Below are 20,153 nucleotides of genomic sequence, written 5' to 3'. Positions count from 1 at the left end.
GCCTTATTTTTCATGTATTTTCCTTCCATTGTTTATAGGCATGTCCAATTAACCCTTAATGATTAACATTACAAACACCCTGTGGTACTGCAGCTGCCCTTCACTACTTTTGCTCCATCCCTTTTTCTTGTGTGTGCCATATTTGGGCAACTATGGGGAAGGCAAATGAAGGACCCATTGGAACCCTTGAGTCTTTTCCAATACTGGCTGAAATCACAGGGCATACATAACATTTGGGACTTGACAGAGTAGACACTGAGAGGATATTTCCCCCCAGGAGAGAATCTAGAAATAAGGGATATAGTTTTAATACAAGAGATCCCTCATTTAAGAAAAAGATGCTGAGGATTTTTTCCTCCATCATGTTATAATGATTGACATTCTCTCTGGCATTGGTGGCTGGGTCATCAAATGTGCTGGGTTAGAATGCCTGCTGAAATTAAGGGTTATAGAATCATACAGTGTGGAAACAGACCCTTTGGTCCAACCATGTTCCCAAACCAAGTTAGTCCCATTTGATGTGTTTGCCCCATATCCCTCCAAACTTTTCCTATTCCTGTACTTTTTCAAATATCTTTTAAATGTTGTAACTGTGGGGCACAAGCTGAAATGTGCTACCACTACCAAATCAGCCTTAAATCATGATCTTTTTGCTTGACCAAGCAGGGTTATGGGTGGACTGGCCGACTCCTGCTTATGTGTTTTCTTAAGATCACTCTAGGGATGTGCATGTGAATGCTTGGCCATCATTTATTGTCATCACGAGTTACCCTTGACGAGGTGGTGGTTAGCTACCTCCTGAACCTGCTGCAATCTGTATTCGATATTTGGGTTAAGTTTGTCTTTTTTTCCTCTGATTCGAATTTGTAAATGTGTCACTCTGAAAAAGATGGCACTTTTATTTGTTTAATTTGATGAATATCAATTCAACTCCAAAGATCACTTTCGTACGTTGGAACAAAGTTTACCAGCGCACCAACTTCCTGTCCACCCGGATCTATTTAAGTGTAACCCAGCCGGCGGCAAGAGCTCGATGAGTTGACTGAGGTGTACAGATCGAGGAAAAAAAACAATAAAATTCAATTAACTAAAGGGGGTTAAAATAGTGAGTAAAGAAAATAGTGTGAGAGAGAAAGAAAAGCCCTTTTTAATTTAAAAAAAAACTTATTTTCTCTAGCGACGGTCGAGATCTTGTCAAAAGAAGATTTAAATAAAAGTGAATAGTTTTTCGGTGCCAGTGACAGTCGAAAGTGGCCGGGGAATTATGATTCACGTTATTGCAGAGATAAGCACCGAAAATCAAATCTTTTACTCGGTGCTGCTCTTTTCATGGACCGTGTATCTATGGGAGGCCTATCTGGCTCACAGACAGGTGAGTGGGTGTCTCCATCAAACACCTCCCCCAGGTATGGTGGTCGGGATGGAGGGGTGGGGTGGGGGAAGAAAGAATCAAACACCAAGAGACCCAAAATCCCCGGTTTGGAGAATCTGAGCATTTTGTTACCACGCCCTGCTTGGTGGAGAAAGAAATCGCACCCCTCGCTGAGACAATGTATCCGACAATCTTGATACATTGTAACAATGTATGGAGGCGTTCGATACATTGTAACGGTGCAGCAATCTAATAGGAAACTTTGAATATCATCTCACTAAATCAGCTTTGATGCTCCACTGTAGCTTTTGATTTAAAGTGTAAAGACTTGGTTACAATGTTTTTTAAATTAATAGCTGAAGTTGAAACTAAAATGCTCCCCACCCCTCCCCTCCTCTCCCCTCCCAGCTTTAGGCTTGGTTGACAGTTTTTGAATGAGTTGGACAATGCGACAGTGGGACTGATGACCCTCTCTGTCGCACGCATAATTCCTCTCTGCGCAGTTAAATTTTATATACGATGGCTTGAAATGATATAAATTTTGTTTTCCACTGACAAATCAAACATTCATTGTCCAGTTGTAAAATATTTGAAGGGTGGGAAACGATTGGGAATCGGTTGGGGTAAAGTCATTAAGGTACAGGAGGAGTGCATTTGGCCCATCGAGTCCGTTCCAGCTCCCCCTGGAGTAATCCAGTGAGCCCCATTCCCTTGCTCCTCCGCTGGTAGTCCTTTAGATTTATTTCCTTTTGAAACCATTGATTGTCCATGCTTCTGTCACACTGGTGGACAGAAAATTCCAGGACATTACCACTTTCTCTCTGGGAAAAGTTCTTTCCCATGCCCATCCAGTCTATACCCCTAAGCCTGTAAAATCATCACCTTTCGTGAACAGCTCTAAATGACTAAAATTGTAGCCTTGAGTTAATGTGTTACAAGTTTGGGATAATCACTTTAGGTAATAGAGATGCACAGCTGGAAACTGACCCCTCAGTCCAGTTTGTTCGTGCTGAATTATCCTGAATTAATCTAGTCTCATTTGCCAGCATTTGAACCATATCCCTCAAAACCTTTCCTACTCATATACCCTGAATAAACCCGTTGATAAAGGGTCAGTTAGACTCAAAACGTCAGCTGTTTTCTCTCCTTACAGATGCTGCCAGACCTGCTGAGATTTTCCAGCATTTTCTCTTTTTGGATTCTATTCATATACCCATCCAGATGCCTTTTTGATATTGTAATTGTACCAGCCTCCACCAAATCCTCTGACAGCTCATTCCATACATGCACCAACCTCTGCATGAAAAGTCGCCCCTCAGGTCCCTTTTAAATCGTTCCTCTCATGTTCAGGTTTGGACTCCCTACCTTGGCACGAAAGACGTGGACAATTCATCCTATCTATGCCCCTTATAATTTTATAAGCCTCTATAAGGTCACTCCTCAGCCTCTGATGATCCAGGCAAAATAGCCCCAACCTATTTAGCCTCTCCCCATAGCTTAGAACCTCCAACCCAGACAGCATCCATATAAATCTTTTCTGAACCCTTTCAAGTTTCTCAACATCCTTCCTATAGCAGGGAGACCTGAACTGAATGCAGTTTTCCAAGAGTGGCCTAACCAGCACCTTGTACAGCTACAACATGACCTCTCAACTCCTATACTCTGCACTGAACAATAAAGACAAGTGTACCAAATGCTACCTTCACTATCCTGCCTACCTGTGACTCCACTTTAAGGGAGCTATGAACCTGCACGCCAAGGTCTCTTTGTTTGGCAACACAACCCAGGACCTTACCATTAAGTGTTTGCGTCCTGTCCTGATTTGCCTTACCAAAATGCAGCACTTCACATTTATTTAAATTAAATTCCATCTGACAATCCTTGGCCCATTGTACTCTGAGGTAATCTTCTTCATTGTCCACTACACCACCAATTTTGCAAGCATCATTAACCATACCTCCTATGTTCACATCCAAATCATTGATATAAATAATCAAAAAGTGGATCTGCATCGAACCTTGCAGCACACTGCGGGTCAAAAGCCTCCAGTCCAAAAAGCAACCCTCCATCACTACTCTCTGTCTCCTACCTTTGAGCCATTTTTAAAAATCCATTCATGGGACCACGGTGTTTCTGGCTTGGCAGCACTTGTTGCCCATCTGTAATTGCCCAAGGGCAGTTAAGAGTCAACTGCATTGCTATGGATCTGTAGTCACGTGTAGGCCAGATCAGGCAAGGATAGCAGTTTCCTTCCCTTAAAGGACATTAGTGAACCAGATGGGTTTTTTCTGACAATTAACAATGGATTCATAGTCATTGTCAGACTCTTCATTCTAGATTTTTAAAAAAAAATTGAATTGAAATTTTACCATCTGGTCTGGCAGGATTCGAACCCAGGTATCCTGAACATTATCTGGATTAACTGTCCAGTGATACTATCACAAGGCCATCACCTCTCCCCTTTCTAGCCAAATGGCTAGTTCTCCCTGTATTCCATGTAATCTAACCTGACTAATGAGTCTACCATGTGGAACCTTGTCAAACATGTAACAATATTATGGTTGATTATGATACTTGGGAGTTTTTCACTCTGGTGCCAGACATACATGCATATGATTTGGAAAGTTGTGTTGAGTATCTAAAAGAAACAAGGAGAAAGTGAGGACTGCAGATGCTGGAGATTAGAACTGAAAATGTGTTGCTGGAAAAGTGCAGCAGGTCAGGCAGCATCCAAGGAGCAGGAGAATCGACGTCGATTCTCCTGCTCTTTGAATGCTGCCTGACCTGCTGTGCTTTTCCAGTATCTAAAAGAAACACTTTCTTAAAACAATGCTGTTATATCTGATATGTGTTCTTGCTTCAGGGTTGTGTAATAACATCTGTGAACAGATTGATTAGAAAATGTACAAGCTTGAACCAGTGAGTGTTAGCAAATTGATTGTGTTGAGAGACTGGCAACGCTTTGGTTTGGTTTTAAAAAAAAGACAAGACAGTAATTCCTGGATTAAGCTGAATTAGATCATGTCTTTGAACTAGGGAGGTCAGGTAGAGCTTTCATTGCACACTTCTGCTGAAGAGTGGAAATATTTGGCAAGGATCACTTCCGTAAGTTATTTTCCACAGTTAAAGGACATGATTCACACTCTGCCTCGTCTTTAAGATTTTTTAAAAGATGAGAGATTTTGACAGTTTGATGATCACAAAGTTTTTTTGTGAAAGAAGTATATTTAAAGAAGTATCTTAAAGGAAGAAATTAAACTAGGGGAAGTGTATGCAGGCATTTCCAGAGCTTGGCAACTGAAGATTGGGCAGTTATGATGGGGGAGCTGAAGAGCCCAGAATTAGAGGAACACTGAGATCTGAGGGTTTTGGAATAAAGGAGGCTTGAAGGTGATACAGAGATAGAAAGGGATGACGTCATGGACGAATGTGAAAACAAAGATTGGAATTTTAAAATCAAGAGTTTGTTTATCAAGAACTATTTACAAATGGTATCCATATGAGTTCCAACATTCATTCAGAATCCTATGTCACCGAAGTTGCAAAAAGACTGAACTTCAGACTGTTGCCAGGGAGAGGGATTGTAGACTGGACTGGGGGCACCAAAGGCTCTTCAGTCTTTCCAATATTTAATTGGAAGTAATCCCTGCTCATCCAGTACTGGATGTCCGATATGCAGTCTGATAGTTTAGCAACAGTGAAGGAGTTGAGAAAGGTGGTTGTGATGTGGAGCTGGGTGTCATCAACACACATGTGAAAAATAAAACTGTATTTGGACGACATGGCTGAGGGGCAGTGTGTAGATGAGAAATAGGAAGTGGCCAAGGATAGTTCTTTGGACACTAGAACCAAGGACTTGGAGCAGGGAGAGAAGCTAATTCCAGTGATTCTCCAGCTGTGATTAGGTGAGTAAGAATGGAAACTGTCTTTTTGTAAAACTATAATCCTATAAACTTGAGCAGGACTATACAGTAAATGCAAGAAGATGTTCCCAATCAACAGGGAGTCCAGAACCAGGCTTCAGAATCTAAGGGTGTGGGATAAGTCATTGAAGACTGAGATGAAGAGCATGAGTGGTGAGCCTGCAGAAGTCTCTGCCACAGAAAGCTGTTGAAGCCAAAACATTGAATGCTTTCAAGAAAGCACTAGATATAGTTCTTAAATGTGAAGAGATCAAAGGGTACATGGTACTGAGATTGATGATCAGCCTCAATCATATTGAATGGCATTGCAGGTATGAAGGGCTGAATGGCCTGCTCCCCCTATTTTCTGTCTTTTTTTAATCAATTCTTTCAAGACTGAGATAGATGGATGTCTGGAATCTCAGAAATCGAGGGATAAGGGGAACGGTGAGAAAGTGGAGTTGAGATTAGATTCCCAGATTAGATTAGATTAGATTCCCCACTGTGGAAACAGGCCCTTCAGCCCAACAAGTCCACACCAACTCTCCAAAGAGCAATCCACTCAGATCTATTCCCCTACATTTACCCCTGCACCTAACACTACGAGCAGTTTAGCACGGCCAGTTCACCTAGCCAGCACATCTTTGAACTGTGGGAAGAAACCGGAGGAAACCCATGCAGACACAAGGAGAATGTACAAACTCCACATAGACAGTTGCCCAAGGCAGGAATTGAACCCAGGTCCCTGGTGCTGTGAGGCAGCAGTGCTAACCACTGAGCCACCGTGCCCGCCCGTCGCAGTGAGATAGAAGATCACCTGTGGCTATAAGAGCTGAATGGTCCTCTCCACTCCTATTCCTTTCATTCGTGTGTAAAAATCAGAAGCAGAACTGATGCCTGCAAGTGAGATCTTCCCCACCCCACCCCAAACAAAAGGAGAGTGAGCTACTTATCATCCACCGTCAATTGCCATTGATCGTAATATGGGTTGGACTTTGGCACCAAGTCTCCATAAATGAATTGTTACATTTTCTTATAGCCTCTGATTGGTTTTTGTAAAATTTTTAATTGATTGAACAAGTCGTCTAACTTCTGCCATTGGACGAAAATTAGTATTTTATTTCAGGATTTCCGATTGTAAAATGGGGAAAAAAGTGTAAAGCAGCTCATGTATTTAGCTTGTTTCCACCCGCACCCCATAATGTTCAGTGAATTAATGCACTGTTTGTCATTGCACCTAAGTCATAAAGGACCAGATGTACTCCAGAATTGGTGGACTGAGCTGATCTTGACCAAGATACTACACAGATAGCTGCTGGAGGGAGGAGGTGGGAGCAGTAATCGGGATTTCTGGTTTTGGTAACTATGAAGAGATCCCTGCTGAAACGTCAGTTAGACTTGGTGTCCCTGTGGTTGATGAGACTGCTCGCATTCAGGCTTGTAAACAACCACTTTACTAAAAGGCATGGGAGGCAGGAGTCAGAGAGACAATGACAGTATTGGAGAGTAAATGGGGATATAATACATTTCTACAGCAGAGATGATGCATGAACTGTCTCTTTCACCTTTTTTTAGCGCAAGACATACAGAGACACCACATTGGTCCCTGAAGAATTGGGAAAGATCATGGATTCTGAAACATTTGAGAAATCGCGTCTGTACCAGCTGGATAAAAGTACTTTTGGATTCTGGTCTGGGCTTTATTCTGAGACTGAGGGGACAGTGAGTAGTGCTGTGTATGATATATTTGTACATAGAAGTTTGATTGTCTAATTCCAAAGATATGATTAAATGTGTATTTCTTATGAAGTCTTAATTTTCTGTCAATTATCTTGTACTTTTTAACTTCAGTGTTGTATTAGCTTTCTTGCAGTTTTCTACAATGATATGGTAATATTTCATTCGGAATTTGGTTTTGCATTTTTCTTCTTGATTTTATTAAAGTTTACTTGCAATGTTTCACGAGTGCTGTATCCTAACCTCAGGAAATAGGAAAGGCAGGGAAAGTTAATGTCTTCCAAAAATATGAAATGATATACCCATGTGCCTTCAAATATTTATATGTTGTGGTGCAGCTGTCAATTGCTTGGTAAAACAGCATGGTGTTTCACACCTATCCTAAAAGTCCTTCCTTCTTCTGTTTTTGTCCTTCCATTAGAAGTTGAATTTGAAGTGAAATGCAGGTAGAACAGGATTGTATGTGTATGTATTATGTGGATTGGAGTTTGCAGGGATGCATTTGTTCAACTGTCAGTAAGCATAATGCTCCTGATGAGACACGGTGGGAGAGTGACTGGACAGAGGTTGTAAGGAGGTCAGGAACAGAGTGGTCCTGGTGGAACTTAAACTGAATATCAGTGAGCAGGTTATTGCTGATCTAGTGCCATTTGATAGCACTGTCAATGATATCTTCCGACACTTTACTGATGAGCAAAGGTAGACTGACAGAGCAGCAGTAATTGCTTGGATTGGATTTTGTAGACAGGACATACCCAATCAGTTTTCCACATTGTTAGCCAGGCCAGTTTAGTAGCTGTGCTGGAACAGCTTGGCTAGGGGCACAGCTAATTCTGGAGCACAGCTCTTCGGTAATGTTACTGGAATGTTGTCAAGGCCTTTGCTGTATTCATTGATTCTCAGGCCTCTGAATGAAGCTGAAATGGGCAATTTCTTTGGCATATCTAACTGATAACCCTATCTTTTGTAATGATATACAGAACGCCCCCATTGTTGGGATTGGGGATATTTCTGGAGCATCCACCACCTGTTAGTTGTTTTCGACTACTGCCTTTCATGATTGAATGTGGCGAACAAGCTGTGCTACAGGAAATAAATGTGAGATCATAATCCAGGCCCACAGTACAATGCATTTGTGTGTGCTAGAAACTATGTAGATAAATATTCAGACCTTGTTTTATGTAGGCATGTATTGCACCTTATTAAGAAAAGGGGTCATGAGACAGCCAAAGCTGCTATATCCCCATAGTGACATCCTTACCAATCAGAATATACATGTCTGGCCTGAGAATTAAGATTAACAGTTAACTATTCTTGCTGCATCACTATGTTTAATGATGGCCTGACCAATCAATAACATCTCTCATGCTATATTATGATGTGGAGGTGCTGGTGTTGGACTGGGGTGGACAAGGTTGAAAATCTCACAACACCAGGTTATAGTCCAACAGGTTTGTTTGGAAGTACTAGCTTTCAGAGCGGTGCTCCTTCATCAGGTAGAGGATCATAAGACACTGAATTTATAGCAAAAGATTACAGTGTCATGCAACTAAAAAGATATATTGAACAAACCTAGATTGTTGTTAAGTTTTTCATCTTTTAGAATGGGGTTGCAGGTTTTTGTTCATTAATATGTAAATCCAGAACTTAATAAACTGATTGGAACCTGTTAGACTATAATCTGGTATTGTGTGACCTTTAGCTATATGAAGAAGTGGTGTCTCTTTTTCTCAAGTCTGTTTCTTCTGACCTAGTACTGATGAGTGAAGATGAAAAGTCTCGACTTCTAGCAGCTTTTTAGCAATGTTTCATACTAAAGGCTGATACTATGTTTAGTATGGGCAAGCTGTAAGTGACAGGTCGGAAACAATTAAGCTTTTACCAAAATCCGGTGGATTTCAGATATTTCCCCTCTTGCTGCTTTTCTCTTTTTCCATTCCCACCTCCAAAAGATTTGTCTGCAGTTCCCCCCCCTTTCATGGTTGGATAGTCTGGTGATCTCAGTGCCTTGAGTGAAGAATGATTACCCTTTTGAGAGTGAGATTTCAGAACCGATTTTGCAAACAGTCAAAGAGAAAATGTGAACCCCAAAGCAAAGTGTGAAGTGTTGAAGGCACAATTCTCACCTGGTTTAATATTGGGTGATTTTGGGTACAACTGTGGCCCATTTGTTACTAGTAAAGGTTTAGTACCAAACCATCACTGGTTTAAAAAGATATCATTTTAACATGATTCATGTAATTGTGCTTCTCTCTTTGCAGCTTATCCTCTTGCTTGGTGGAATTCCTTTTCTATGGAATGTATCCGGACATGTCATCGGACGTTTTGGTCTCGGACCTGAATATGAAGTAAGCACTCTGTAATTTAGAATATCAGATTTTCAATGTTGAATGATTTTGGTGATTCTTCCTGGCTGTACCATAGAACAGTTTGGCTTGTATCTAGCTTCCATAATGTGGTTTGAATCTCGACTGTATTTTCCTCTGTCCGGGGCGAGGAGGAGGCGGGCATCATATACATAAATTTGCAACAATCATTTAATTACCTTCAGGACTGTGATCCTAATTTTCCTTAACAGAAAAAAAGCAAAACTTAGCCTTGTTCCATTAGTCAGGTTGTTTTGTGAAGTTATTTTGGGTTATATTTTTCAATCATAGCTTTTGTATAGCATGGAAGCAGGCTGTTTGCCCCTTCAAGTCCACCCCACCCCACCAAAGAGCACCCCCACCCCCTGTCCTGCCCCTTTAACCCTACATTTTACATGACTAACCCACCTAGCCTGCATATCCCTGAACACTATGGGCATTATAGCACGACCAGTAAGGACATAAGAACTAAGAGCAGGAGTAGGCTGTCCAGCCCTTCGAGCCTGCTCTGTCCCTCAAAAAGATCATGGCTGATCTTTTCTTGGACTCAGCTCCACTTACCCGCATTTTCACCATATCCCTTAATTCCTTTATCTTTCAAAAAAGTATTTACCTTAGCTTTAAAAGCGATTACTGAAGTAGCATCAACTACTTTCCTGGGCAAGGAATTCCATAGATTAATAACCCTCTGGGTGAAGAAGCTCCTTCTCAGTTCAGTTCTAAACCTGCCTCCTCTAATCTTGAGGCCACCCTCTTGTCCAAGTCTCACCGACCAATGGAAACATCCTATCTATTTCTATTTTATCCATTCCCTTCATAATTTTATATGCTTCTATAAGATTCCCACCTCGTTCTTCTGAATTCCAATGAATATAATCCAGATCTACTCAGCTTCTCCTCACAAGCCAGCCCCTCAACTCCAGAATCAACCTAGTGAACCTCCTCTGTACCCCCTCCAGTGCCAGTGCATCCTTTCTCAAGTAAGGAGACCAAAACCGCACGCAGTACACCAGGAGTGGCCTCACCTGGTACAGCTGCAACATAACCTCCCTGATTTTAAACTCAACCCCTTTAGCAATGAAGGACAAAATTCCATTTCCCTTCCTAATTACTTATTGTACCTTCTGCGACTCATGCACAAGGACACCCAGGTCCCTCTGCATAGCAGCATGCTGCAACATTTTGCCATTCAAGTAATAATCTATTTTACTGTTGGTCCTACCCAAATATGTGACTTCACATTTACTAACATTGTATTCCATCTGCCAGACCTTTGCCGACTCACTCAATGTATCTATGATCCTCTGCAAAGTTTCACAGTCCTCTGCACACTTTGCTCTGCCACTCATCTTACTATCATCAGCAAATTTTGACACCGTAGCCGTGGTCCTCAATTCCTAATCATTTATATAAATCTTAAATAATTGTGGTCCCAACACCGATCCCTGAGACACACCACTAGTTACTGATTGCCAGCTAGAATAGCACTCATTTATCCCTACTCTTTGCATCCTGTTAGTCAGCCAATCCTCTATCCTTGCTCATATTGTACCCCTAACACCGTGCATCTGTATCTTATGCAGCAACCTCTTGTGTGGCACCTTGTCAAAGACCTTTTGGAAATCTAGATACACCACATCCACTTAGTCCCTGTTGTCCACCTTGCTTGAAATATCTACATATGCTTCCCAAATCTTTTGGAATTCTGACCTGCCCTTCATGAACCCGTGCTGCGTCTGTACATTGGGACACTTTCTTTCGCGATGCCCTGCTATTTCTTCCTTGATAATAGACTCAAGTATCTTCCCCACTGCAGAGGTTAAGCTCACTGGTCTATAATTCCCCATCTTTTGTCCAGTTCTTTTTTTAAACAGTGGTGTAACATTTGCTATTTTCCAATCTGCTGGGACTGCCCCTTAACTTGCACATCTTTGTACTGTGAGAGGAAACCACAGCACCCAGAGGAAACCAAAGCAGACAGAGAGAATATGCAAACTCCACACAGTCAGCCAAGGATGGAATCAAAGCCAGGTGCTGGTGCTGAGAGGCAGCAGTGCTAACTGCTGAGCCACTGTCATGACCTTTCTTCCTCCCTCACTCCTTCCTAGTCTAAATCTCTCCATTATCTTGCTTTACATGGAAGAAATGACCATTGAGCTGGTCAAATTTTTCAGTTTTAACTAACACGGCCTCATCATGGAAGGTGAGATCAGTCTAACTGGTAGCTTCGAGTGAGGAGGTGTGGTGGACAGGGGGTTAATTGGACTGCAAAACATAATTGCTAGAACTTGCAAGGACTCTGTTTTTCCTGTCAGGTTAATGGGGAATTTAGAATTTCTTAACATTTAGCCTCGGCTTCTTTGCCAAACCATAATTTTTAAGTGCAATTATTTTAACCCAGCAAAGCTATAATTTTAACATTATTATTTTATTCAGAAATTTGGTGCAACTTTAGTTCCAATCCTTTTTTTTAAACACTCGAGCAATACCAACTGCTGCCATTCACCCTTACCCTGCCTGAAGCCTCAAAATAAAATGATGCTTCCCTTCTTGCCTGAAGACCATATTCGCTAAAACCAATGAAGGGCAGTCACGCTTGATTAGTGCCATCCAAATGCAGACCGTGCAGAGATGAAAGAGGCACTCATTGAGAAAGGGAGGAGGAAGAGGGAAAGTAAAACTAATCTTTGGTCAAGAGGTAGCGCTCTCACCTTTGACTCAAAGTTGATTTGTGCCGTGTTGCTGAAACTTCGGTGTATTAGCATCCCGGATCGATAACTCAGCGCAGTGCTTGTGCAAGTGCTGCACTTCAGGGGAAGCAATGGCTTAGGGGTATTATCACTCGGCAATTAATCCAGAGACCCCGGTAATGTCCGAGGGACCTGGGTTCAAATCCTGCCATGGTAAATGGTGGAATTTGAATTCAGTGGGGAAGAAAATCAGGACTTAAATCTGATTATAGTCGTCAGGGAAGGAAACTGCCATCCTTACCTGGTCTGGCCCATATGTGACTCCAGACCCACAGCAAAGTGGACTCTTAAATTGCCCTCTGAGCAATAAATGCTGGCTGAGCCAGCAACGTCCGCTTCCCGTGAGTGAATTTTTAAAAATTGCAAGTACCATATATTGTATGAGATTAACTGAGGCCCGTGAGCTGCACGGTGGCACAGTGGTTAGCACTGCTGCCTCACAGCGCCAGAGACCTGGGTTCAATTCCCGCCTCAGGTAACTGACTGTGTGGAGTTTGCACATTCTCCCCGTGTCTGTGTGGGTTTCCTCCGAGTGCTCCGGTTTCCTCCCACAGTCCAAAAAAATGTGCAGGTCAGGTGAATTGGCCTTCCTAAATGGCCCGTACTGTTAGGTGAAGGAGTAAATGTGGGGGAATGGGTCTGGGTGGGTTGCGCTTCGGCGGGTCGGTGTGGACTTGTTGGACCGATGGGCCTGTTTCCACACTAAGTAATCTAATCTATCTGCCCCCTTAGATGGATGTAAAAATAACTGACAGTATATAACGAGACAGACAATTATATTCCATGTCCTGGAGAACGCTAACTATAACCAGTTATCATGTCTACACCTCAGCAAGTTCCAAAACATTTTAGCTGAAGGGAGCAGGAAAATGTCAAAAGAATACAGTACATTTGGCCTATTGTTTGTACCAAACAGTGAAAGAATTTGGATGGAGGACCTACAGACAACATTAAATGGCTGTCTACGCCCTTTCTTCACTCCATGCATGTACCTGCTTTTCAAACAAATCTGACATCTACTGCACTTTCAGGGAGTAACTTGTAGTTTCAATTCATTACCACTTACAATGAATCTACAATTCTGAATTCTCACTTGCAAAGCTTCATATTGGAAGATATGGATGTGATTTCATTCTTTTTGAAGTTATTTACAAATTGTAGAGTATTTCATATGAGGAATCCATCTTTTCAGAATTGTCTTTGTAGTGCAGCTTGTGCTTTTATTTTAAGGAAACTTTTCCTTCATATTTTTGTTTTCTTTGAACAGATAACCCAGTCCTTGGTATTCCTATTTCTCGCAACGTTATTCAGTGCAGTCACAGGTCTCCCATGGAGCATCTACAACACTTTTATCATTGAAGAGAAGCATGGTTTCAATCAGCAGGTCTGTGGATTCCAGAATTTCTTTAAGTGAAAAAATTAATTCTTGGAACAGACTACAAATGGCTTGTGGATTATAGTTTGTTAATATATCAAACATTAACATTTTTGAAGTTAAATGGGATGGACACTCTGTTCCATTGCTCTCGGAAAAGGAGGCCAAAATATGATCAATATTGTTAAAAACAAAAAGAAGATAACTAACCACAAGTTATAAGTTTTTAAACTCCAATATTTCCTTGAGGTTTGATTTCAATCTTGAAAATAGTGCACTACCAGAGTGAGCCTTTAACTGCTGGCTATCAGGATACATGTAGCAAGAATTAATGTCGGAGTAACATCCCTTGCCACTGTGCTGCAATATTTCTCCTGCTGATCGTCAGCAAGCCATTATAGGTGAAATTCACTGTAAAATAGGATAGTGAAGAAGGCTTTTGGTATGCTTTCCTTTATTGGTCAGAGTATTGAGTACAGGAGTTGGGAGGTCATGTTGCGGCTGTACAGGACATTGGTTAGGCCACTGTTGGAATATTGCGTGCAATTCTGGTCTCCTTCCTATTGGAAAGATGCTGTGAAACTTGGAAGGGTTCAGAAAAGATTTACAAGGATGTTGCCCGGGTTGGAGGATCTGAGCTACAGGGAGAGGCTGAACAGGCTGGGGCTGTTTTCCCTGGAGCATCGGAGACTGAGGGGTGACCTTATAGAGGTTTACAAAATTGAGGGGCATGGATGGGATAAATAGGCAAAGTCTTTTCCCTGGGGTTGGGGAGTCCAGAACTAGAGGGCATAGGTTTAGGGTGAGTGGGGAAAGATATAAAAGAGACCTGAGGGTGTTACATGTATGGAATGAGCTGCCAGAGGATGTGGTGGAGGCTGGTACAATTGCAACATTTAAGAGGCATTTGGATGGGTATGTGAATAGGAAGGGTTTGGAGGGATATGGGCCGGGTGCTGGCAGGTGGAACTAGGTTGGGTTGGGATATCTGGTTGGCATGGACGGGTTGGACCGAAGGGTCTGTTTCCATGCTGTACATCTCTATGACTCTAATAAACAGATAAATAATCTGGTCTTACTAAATATTATTCAAATTTCATCATGCGAGTACGAAAAACAGCCAAGGTACCTCCTCGACACTAACCCCAAGTATGTAACTAACCTGTGAAAGAAATAATCCTTTGCTTCGCTGTCATTATTGAATCTTTGAGCTCCAAGTTGGCTTTGCTGTTGGTTCAGCGCAGCTTAAGAATATAGCTTCAAATATTCCCGAAGATGCCAGACAGTAGCAATTGTTTAAATGGAGAGTTCAAAACAATGTTTGCTGACTGCAAATCTGCTGCCAAATATAAAAGGTATGGTGAACAATATCTGGTGATATTTGTAATTGAATGGAATGATTTGACTTGATTTGACTCCTCCCTTTAAGACAGATTTGATATGTTCCAAACTCTTGAGATTCTATCTCGTAGTCACTGAATGGACACTTATTAATCTGCACTGGTAAGCACATTGCAGCGTTTCATTGTTTTTGGCATGATACGCAAAGCTGTAATGTATATGCCCTGAGGCTTGCAGAGACAGTTAACAGTAAGCAATATTAACTCTGTGTTTGGTGTAGTCAGTCAAAATGATAATGTATTTATATGGGGAAAAAAAAAGCAACTTGCATTTATATTGTTCCTTTAACATGGTGAAGTGTCCAATGGAACTTTAAAGGAGTATTGTCAAACCAAATGCAACTATTTATGCCTTGTAAGCTATTAGGGCTAGGGCAACAAAAGCTTGACAGAGAGGTAGGTTTAAGTAGTATCTTAAAGAGGGGACAGATAGAAGGAGCGAGATTTAGGGAATTCCTTAAAAACTAAAGAACTGTAGATGCTGGAAATCAGAAACGAAAACAGAAATTGCTAAAAACTCAGCAAGTCTGGCATCATCTGTGAAAAGAAAGCAAACTTAACGTTTTGGTCCAGTGACCCTCCAGAACAATTGGCTAGAAAGGGTTGCTATATTTGCTGAAGATGAAGAGGATGGAGGAGTAAGTAATAGGTAGAGATAGAGTCCAGAGGGACAATGGAACGGTTAAAGGTCAGCCTGGGAGAATCAAAAGCTGCTAATGGGACCGTTGGTGACTGACAATGGTTGGTTGTGGTAGCAACCCATGTGATAACAAAGTCTGGTCTGGTGGTGGGGTGATGGAGAGACACGGGGGAAAGTTATTGAACACTGTACTGAGTCCTGAAGATTGTGGGGTCCCCAAGTGGAAAATGAAATATTCTTCCAGCTTGCGCTGAGCTTTGCTGGAGTACTGCAGCAAGCCTGAGACACACATTTTGGCTGGCATACTTGGTGTGTTGAATAGGCAGGCAACAAGAATCTTGGTCACTTTTGCAGACAGAACATTGTAGTGTCCTTCTCCTATCCCCCTCTTTGGCATATATACCAAACTTTTTTTAGCTGCAATCCGTTCTGATAAGGTGTCACTAGATCTGTTACATTAATAGTTTTCCCTCCACAGACGCTGCCAGACCTGCTGAGTTTTCCAGCAATTTTTGTTTTTGTTTAGGAAATTCCTTGCTTGAGACAAAAGTAACTGATAGCTTCATATGCCACAGAATGAATAGAGTATATGTTATTGAGTTTGTTAATTGTGAAACTAAGTCTGCTGTGTTGTAATCAGGGCTTTATTTTCAAAAAAGAGGAAGAGTTTATACTTCCTCTCCATTGCTTTTTCCTCACAGACTGTGATCTTGCCATGCATGCATCCTCATTCATTGCAGCCTCCCGGTACCCGAATGAAGTAGCTATTCCTTTGTTTAAAACTAAACCAGTGAGTGTCAGGCTATTTACATCAGGCACACTGATGTTGATCCTGGTTCTGTCTGGAAACGAAACCTCCCAACCCCTTTCAATGCCCTCCCTAGATCAGGGCCACTGCAGCTGATTGCATTGACTCTGTTACTGCCCTGACTGATGGCCAACTCAGAACACACCAGGGATTGAACCAGGAACTCGCTTGCCTGGACAAAGCAAAATCCAGTGGTCGCTGAAAATTTACAATGAATTCTGGAAAAACTCAGCAAGTGAGGCAGCATTCATGGGAAGCAAAATATGGTTTGTGTTTGAGGTTTGTGACCTTTCATCGGACCTGGTCGCCATGGTTTAGTATCATGCTGGAGGAGCCACTTATTCATTCAGCCTTTACTGGAATTTAATAAAATTTTTTTCTTCCTCAAAATAGGTTAGAAATGTTTTGACTAACTTTTATTGATGTTTCCTGATTTACTCTGTATTTCTGAACGAAATGTGGCATGGTGGCTTGGTAGTTAGCACTGCTGCCTCAGAGTGCCAGGGACCTGGGTTCGATTCCACCCTCTGCTGACTGTCCGTGTGAAGTTAAAAGTCACACAGCACCAGGTTGTAGTCCAAAAGGCTTATTTGGAAGTACAAGCTTTGGTGTGAAGGAGCAGTGCTCCGAAAGCTAGTGCTTCCAAATACATCTGTTGGACTATAACCTGGTGTTGTTTGATTTTTAACTTTGTCCCCCCACCAGTCCAATACCAGCAGCTCCACATAATGTTTGTGTGAAGTTTGCACGTTCTCCCCTATGTCTGCAGCTGTTTCCTCCAGGTGCTCCGGTTTCCTCCCTCAGTCCAAAGAGGTGCAGGTTAGGTGGATTGGCCATGCTAGATTGTCCATAGTTGCTAGGAGTGTGTAGGACTTGAAAGGGTGCAAAAAGGATTTACAAGGATGTTGCCAGGGTTGGAGGATTTGAGCGACAGGGAGAGATTGAACAGGCTGGGACTGTTTTCCCTGGAGTGTCAGTGGCTGAGGGGTGATCTTATAGAGGTTTACAAAATCATGAGGGGCATGGATAGGATAAATAGACAAAGTCTTTTCCCTGGGGTTGGGGAGTCCAGAACTAGAGGGCATAGGTTTATGGTGAGAGGGGAAAGATATAAAAGAGACCTAAGGGGCAACTTTTTCATACAGAGGGTGATGCATGTATGGAATGAGCTGCCAGAGGAAGTGGAGGAGGCTGGAACAATTGCAACATTTAAAAGACATCTGGATGTGTACATGAATAGGAAGGGTTTGGAGGGATATGGACCAGAGGCTGGCAGGTGGGATGAGACTGGTTTGGGATATCTGGTCGGCATGGATAAGTTGGACCAAAGGGTCTGTTTCCAAGTTCTACGTCTCTATGACTCTATTAGCCATGGGGAATGCAGAGGTACAGGGATGTTGGGCAGTGGCGGGGGCTGCTCTTTGGAGGGTCAGTGTGGACTTGATAGACTAAATCGCCTGCTTACACACTATAAAGATTCTATAAAATATCTCTTTCTTCCTATGTGTCCAGGACTAAGAGGTTGCATAAAACTAGCCTATCGTACCTCATTCAGTTATCTTCCTGGCCCCACAGTCCCTTCTGTGAGAAAACATCTGACCAGGATGAATTATGAGCAAACCTGCCAAATAGAGAGTAAAATGGAAATTGCTGTTGTGTATGGAAATCTGATTCTGTCTCATGCTGGTTCTCGAGATTGGTCTAGATAACTCAGACACTTGCTTTGTAAACTTTACAGTCTCGCTGTCTAAAAATCACAGATTGATTCTGACTCTTTGGCTAACCTGTATGTGCTAAGTACCGTAATGTAAATATGCTGGAGTGGCATCTAGGAAGACTGATGACAGTCTGAAACAAAATTTGCTTGATCTTTTTAAAATGTAAAAAGCACCATCAGCGTTTGGCTTCTGTTGGCTCTACAGAAATCACAAAAAGCAGATTTAAGTTCAGTTGCTATCATTTTCACTTAAGTTATAAATTAACTTAATTTCAGTTAAGACAATTGCTTTATCTCCTGCTTTAAGCCAATTGCGTTACCTACACCTAGACAACCACCTGAAGAAGGAGCGGGACCCCAAAAGCTAATACTTCCAAATAAACCTGTTGGAACATAACCTGGTGTTGTGTGATTTTTAACTTTGTACACCCCAGTCCAACACTGGCTCCTCCACATCATGGAGAATCTTCGGCTGTGGGCATTGGCACATACCGTCCCTGAAGCTAATTGCTCCTTATATCATCTCGTTGTGTTCTGTAACACTCCTTTATTTACAGCAATACATACTATGTTCTCAAATGCAACACTCTCATGTGGGGTCTGAAACCTGTCTTTTTTACATGCTTGTTGTAGATCGGTGACTCCCCTTCATGATTTGCATGAATCTCATTCTCTCCCATTTTTCTTTTAAACTGGATTTTTGAGGGTAATTATTTGTAATACTTGGCCAGATTACCTTTCCAGAAGTTATGAAAATAATTGTGGCGCAAAAGGAGGCAATTCAGCCCACCGTGTCCACACTTCTTGTTAAAGAATGGGCCAGCCTAAAACCACTTCTGCACCAGATCTATAATCTTGCAGGTCATGGTATATCAAGTAGAAGTACATTTTATCTAAGAACGTTTTAAATGGGGTGGCAGTTCCTGCCTGTATCACCCTTTCAGGCTGTGAGTTCCATGTCCCCTACCACTCTTTCTGAGAGGAATTGTTTCCTCATCCCTCCTCTTAAGTTTTCTAACAATTGCCTCCAATCTGTGCCCACTGATTTTTGACCGCTCTGTTAAGTTGCCCTGATTGACTTTGTCCGGGACACTCATAATTTGTTCTTTTGAGGACTGAGTGAACACGTTGTTGCAGCTGGTTAGTTTCTCCTTTAAACCTTAGTATACTTAATACATTGATAAATAATAAATGGGAAAACAGTTGTGTTGCCCAGTTGTGACGGTGAAATGCATGTTTTAATAGGCAACCGGTGCTCAGTGTGATATTGCCAGTTTGTAACAAATGCAGTGTCTTTCTTTTCTGCAGACTTTGGGATTCTTTTTTAAGGATGCCTTGAAGAAATTCGCAGTGACTCAGTGTATTTTGCTTCCTGTGACCTCTCTGCTTTTGTACATTATTAAAATTGGTGGGGATTATTTCTTCATTTACGCTTGGCTTTTCACATTGATTGTTTCTCTGGTGAGTACACAGCAACCCTCTTTATTTTTAATTCTGATTTTGCTTCGATTTCCAATTTGACTTCCCATTCCCTATTCTTTCCTTTGCTGAAGGTGGTAATTTTAGGATTTGAGAGAGTCAGGAGCTCTCCATAGAGAAGAGAGTTGAGAGGATATTTGATAGATGTGTTCAATATCAGTGGTCCAGACAGAACATTAGTGTCCAGAAAGGAATTAGAACTTATTGGGATCAGATAGGAATGTGGGATCTGAAACTAACAGATCAGCATGGTGTTAATGAGTGGTGGGAGCAGCTGATGGGTTGATGACAAGGTTGTGCAATGTTAATGTGCTTCTGACATTTCTTCCCTATCCATTTTGTCTTTAGGTGTTGGTGACTATCTATGCTGATTATATCGCACCACTGTTTGACAAATTCACTCCGCTTCCTGACGGAGAGTTGAGAGAGAGTATTGAGGAAATGGCCAAGAGTATCAGCTTTCCTTTAACCAAGGTTTATGTAGTAGAGGGTAAGGCACTTTGCTTAATGAGACAATACATCTTTTCTGTAGCATTTTAATCAATGAAACTTGAAGATGCAATTGTTTCACGTTTTCACTGAAAGCAGTCTGTTTAAAGAAAATACT

General features: G+C 41.8%; 1 protein-coding gene across 1 annotated transcript in view; it reads left to right on the top strand.

Moving 5' to 3' along the window:
* Positions 1–908: 908 nt before the first annotated feature.
* The window catches only part of zmpste24 (zinc metallopeptidase, STE24 homolog), a 34,440-nt gene continuing 15,195 nt past the window's right edge, over positions 909–20,153 (top strand). The window contains exons 1-6 of the mRNA XM_060847485.1: positions 909–1,372; positions 6,850–6,996; positions 9,273–9,359; positions 13,395–13,511; positions 19,376–19,528; positions 19,895–20,036. Coding sequence (XP_060703468.1) covers positions 1,265–1,372; positions 6,850–6,996; positions 9,273–9,359; positions 13,395–13,511; positions 19,376–19,528; positions 19,895–20,036 — 754 coding nt within the window. The 5' untranslated portion in view covers positions 909–1,264. The remainder of the gene's footprint in view (positions 1,373–6,849; positions 6,997–9,272; positions 9,360–13,394; positions 13,512–19,375; positions 19,529–19,894; positions 20,037–20,153) is intronic.

The sequence above is a fragment of the Hemiscyllium ocellatum genome, chromosome 30 (assembly GCF_020745735.1).
Source record: "Hemiscyllium ocellatum isolate sHemOce1 chromosome 30, sHemOce1.pat.X.cur, whole genome shotgun sequence".
Classification (NCBI taxonomy): domain Eukaryota; kingdom Metazoa; phylum Chordata; class Chondrichthyes; order Orectolobiformes; family Hemiscylliidae; genus Hemiscyllium; species Hemiscyllium ocellatum.
Note: the sequence above shows the minus strand (reverse complement) of the source record. Positions and strands in the feature narration are given on the sequence as shown.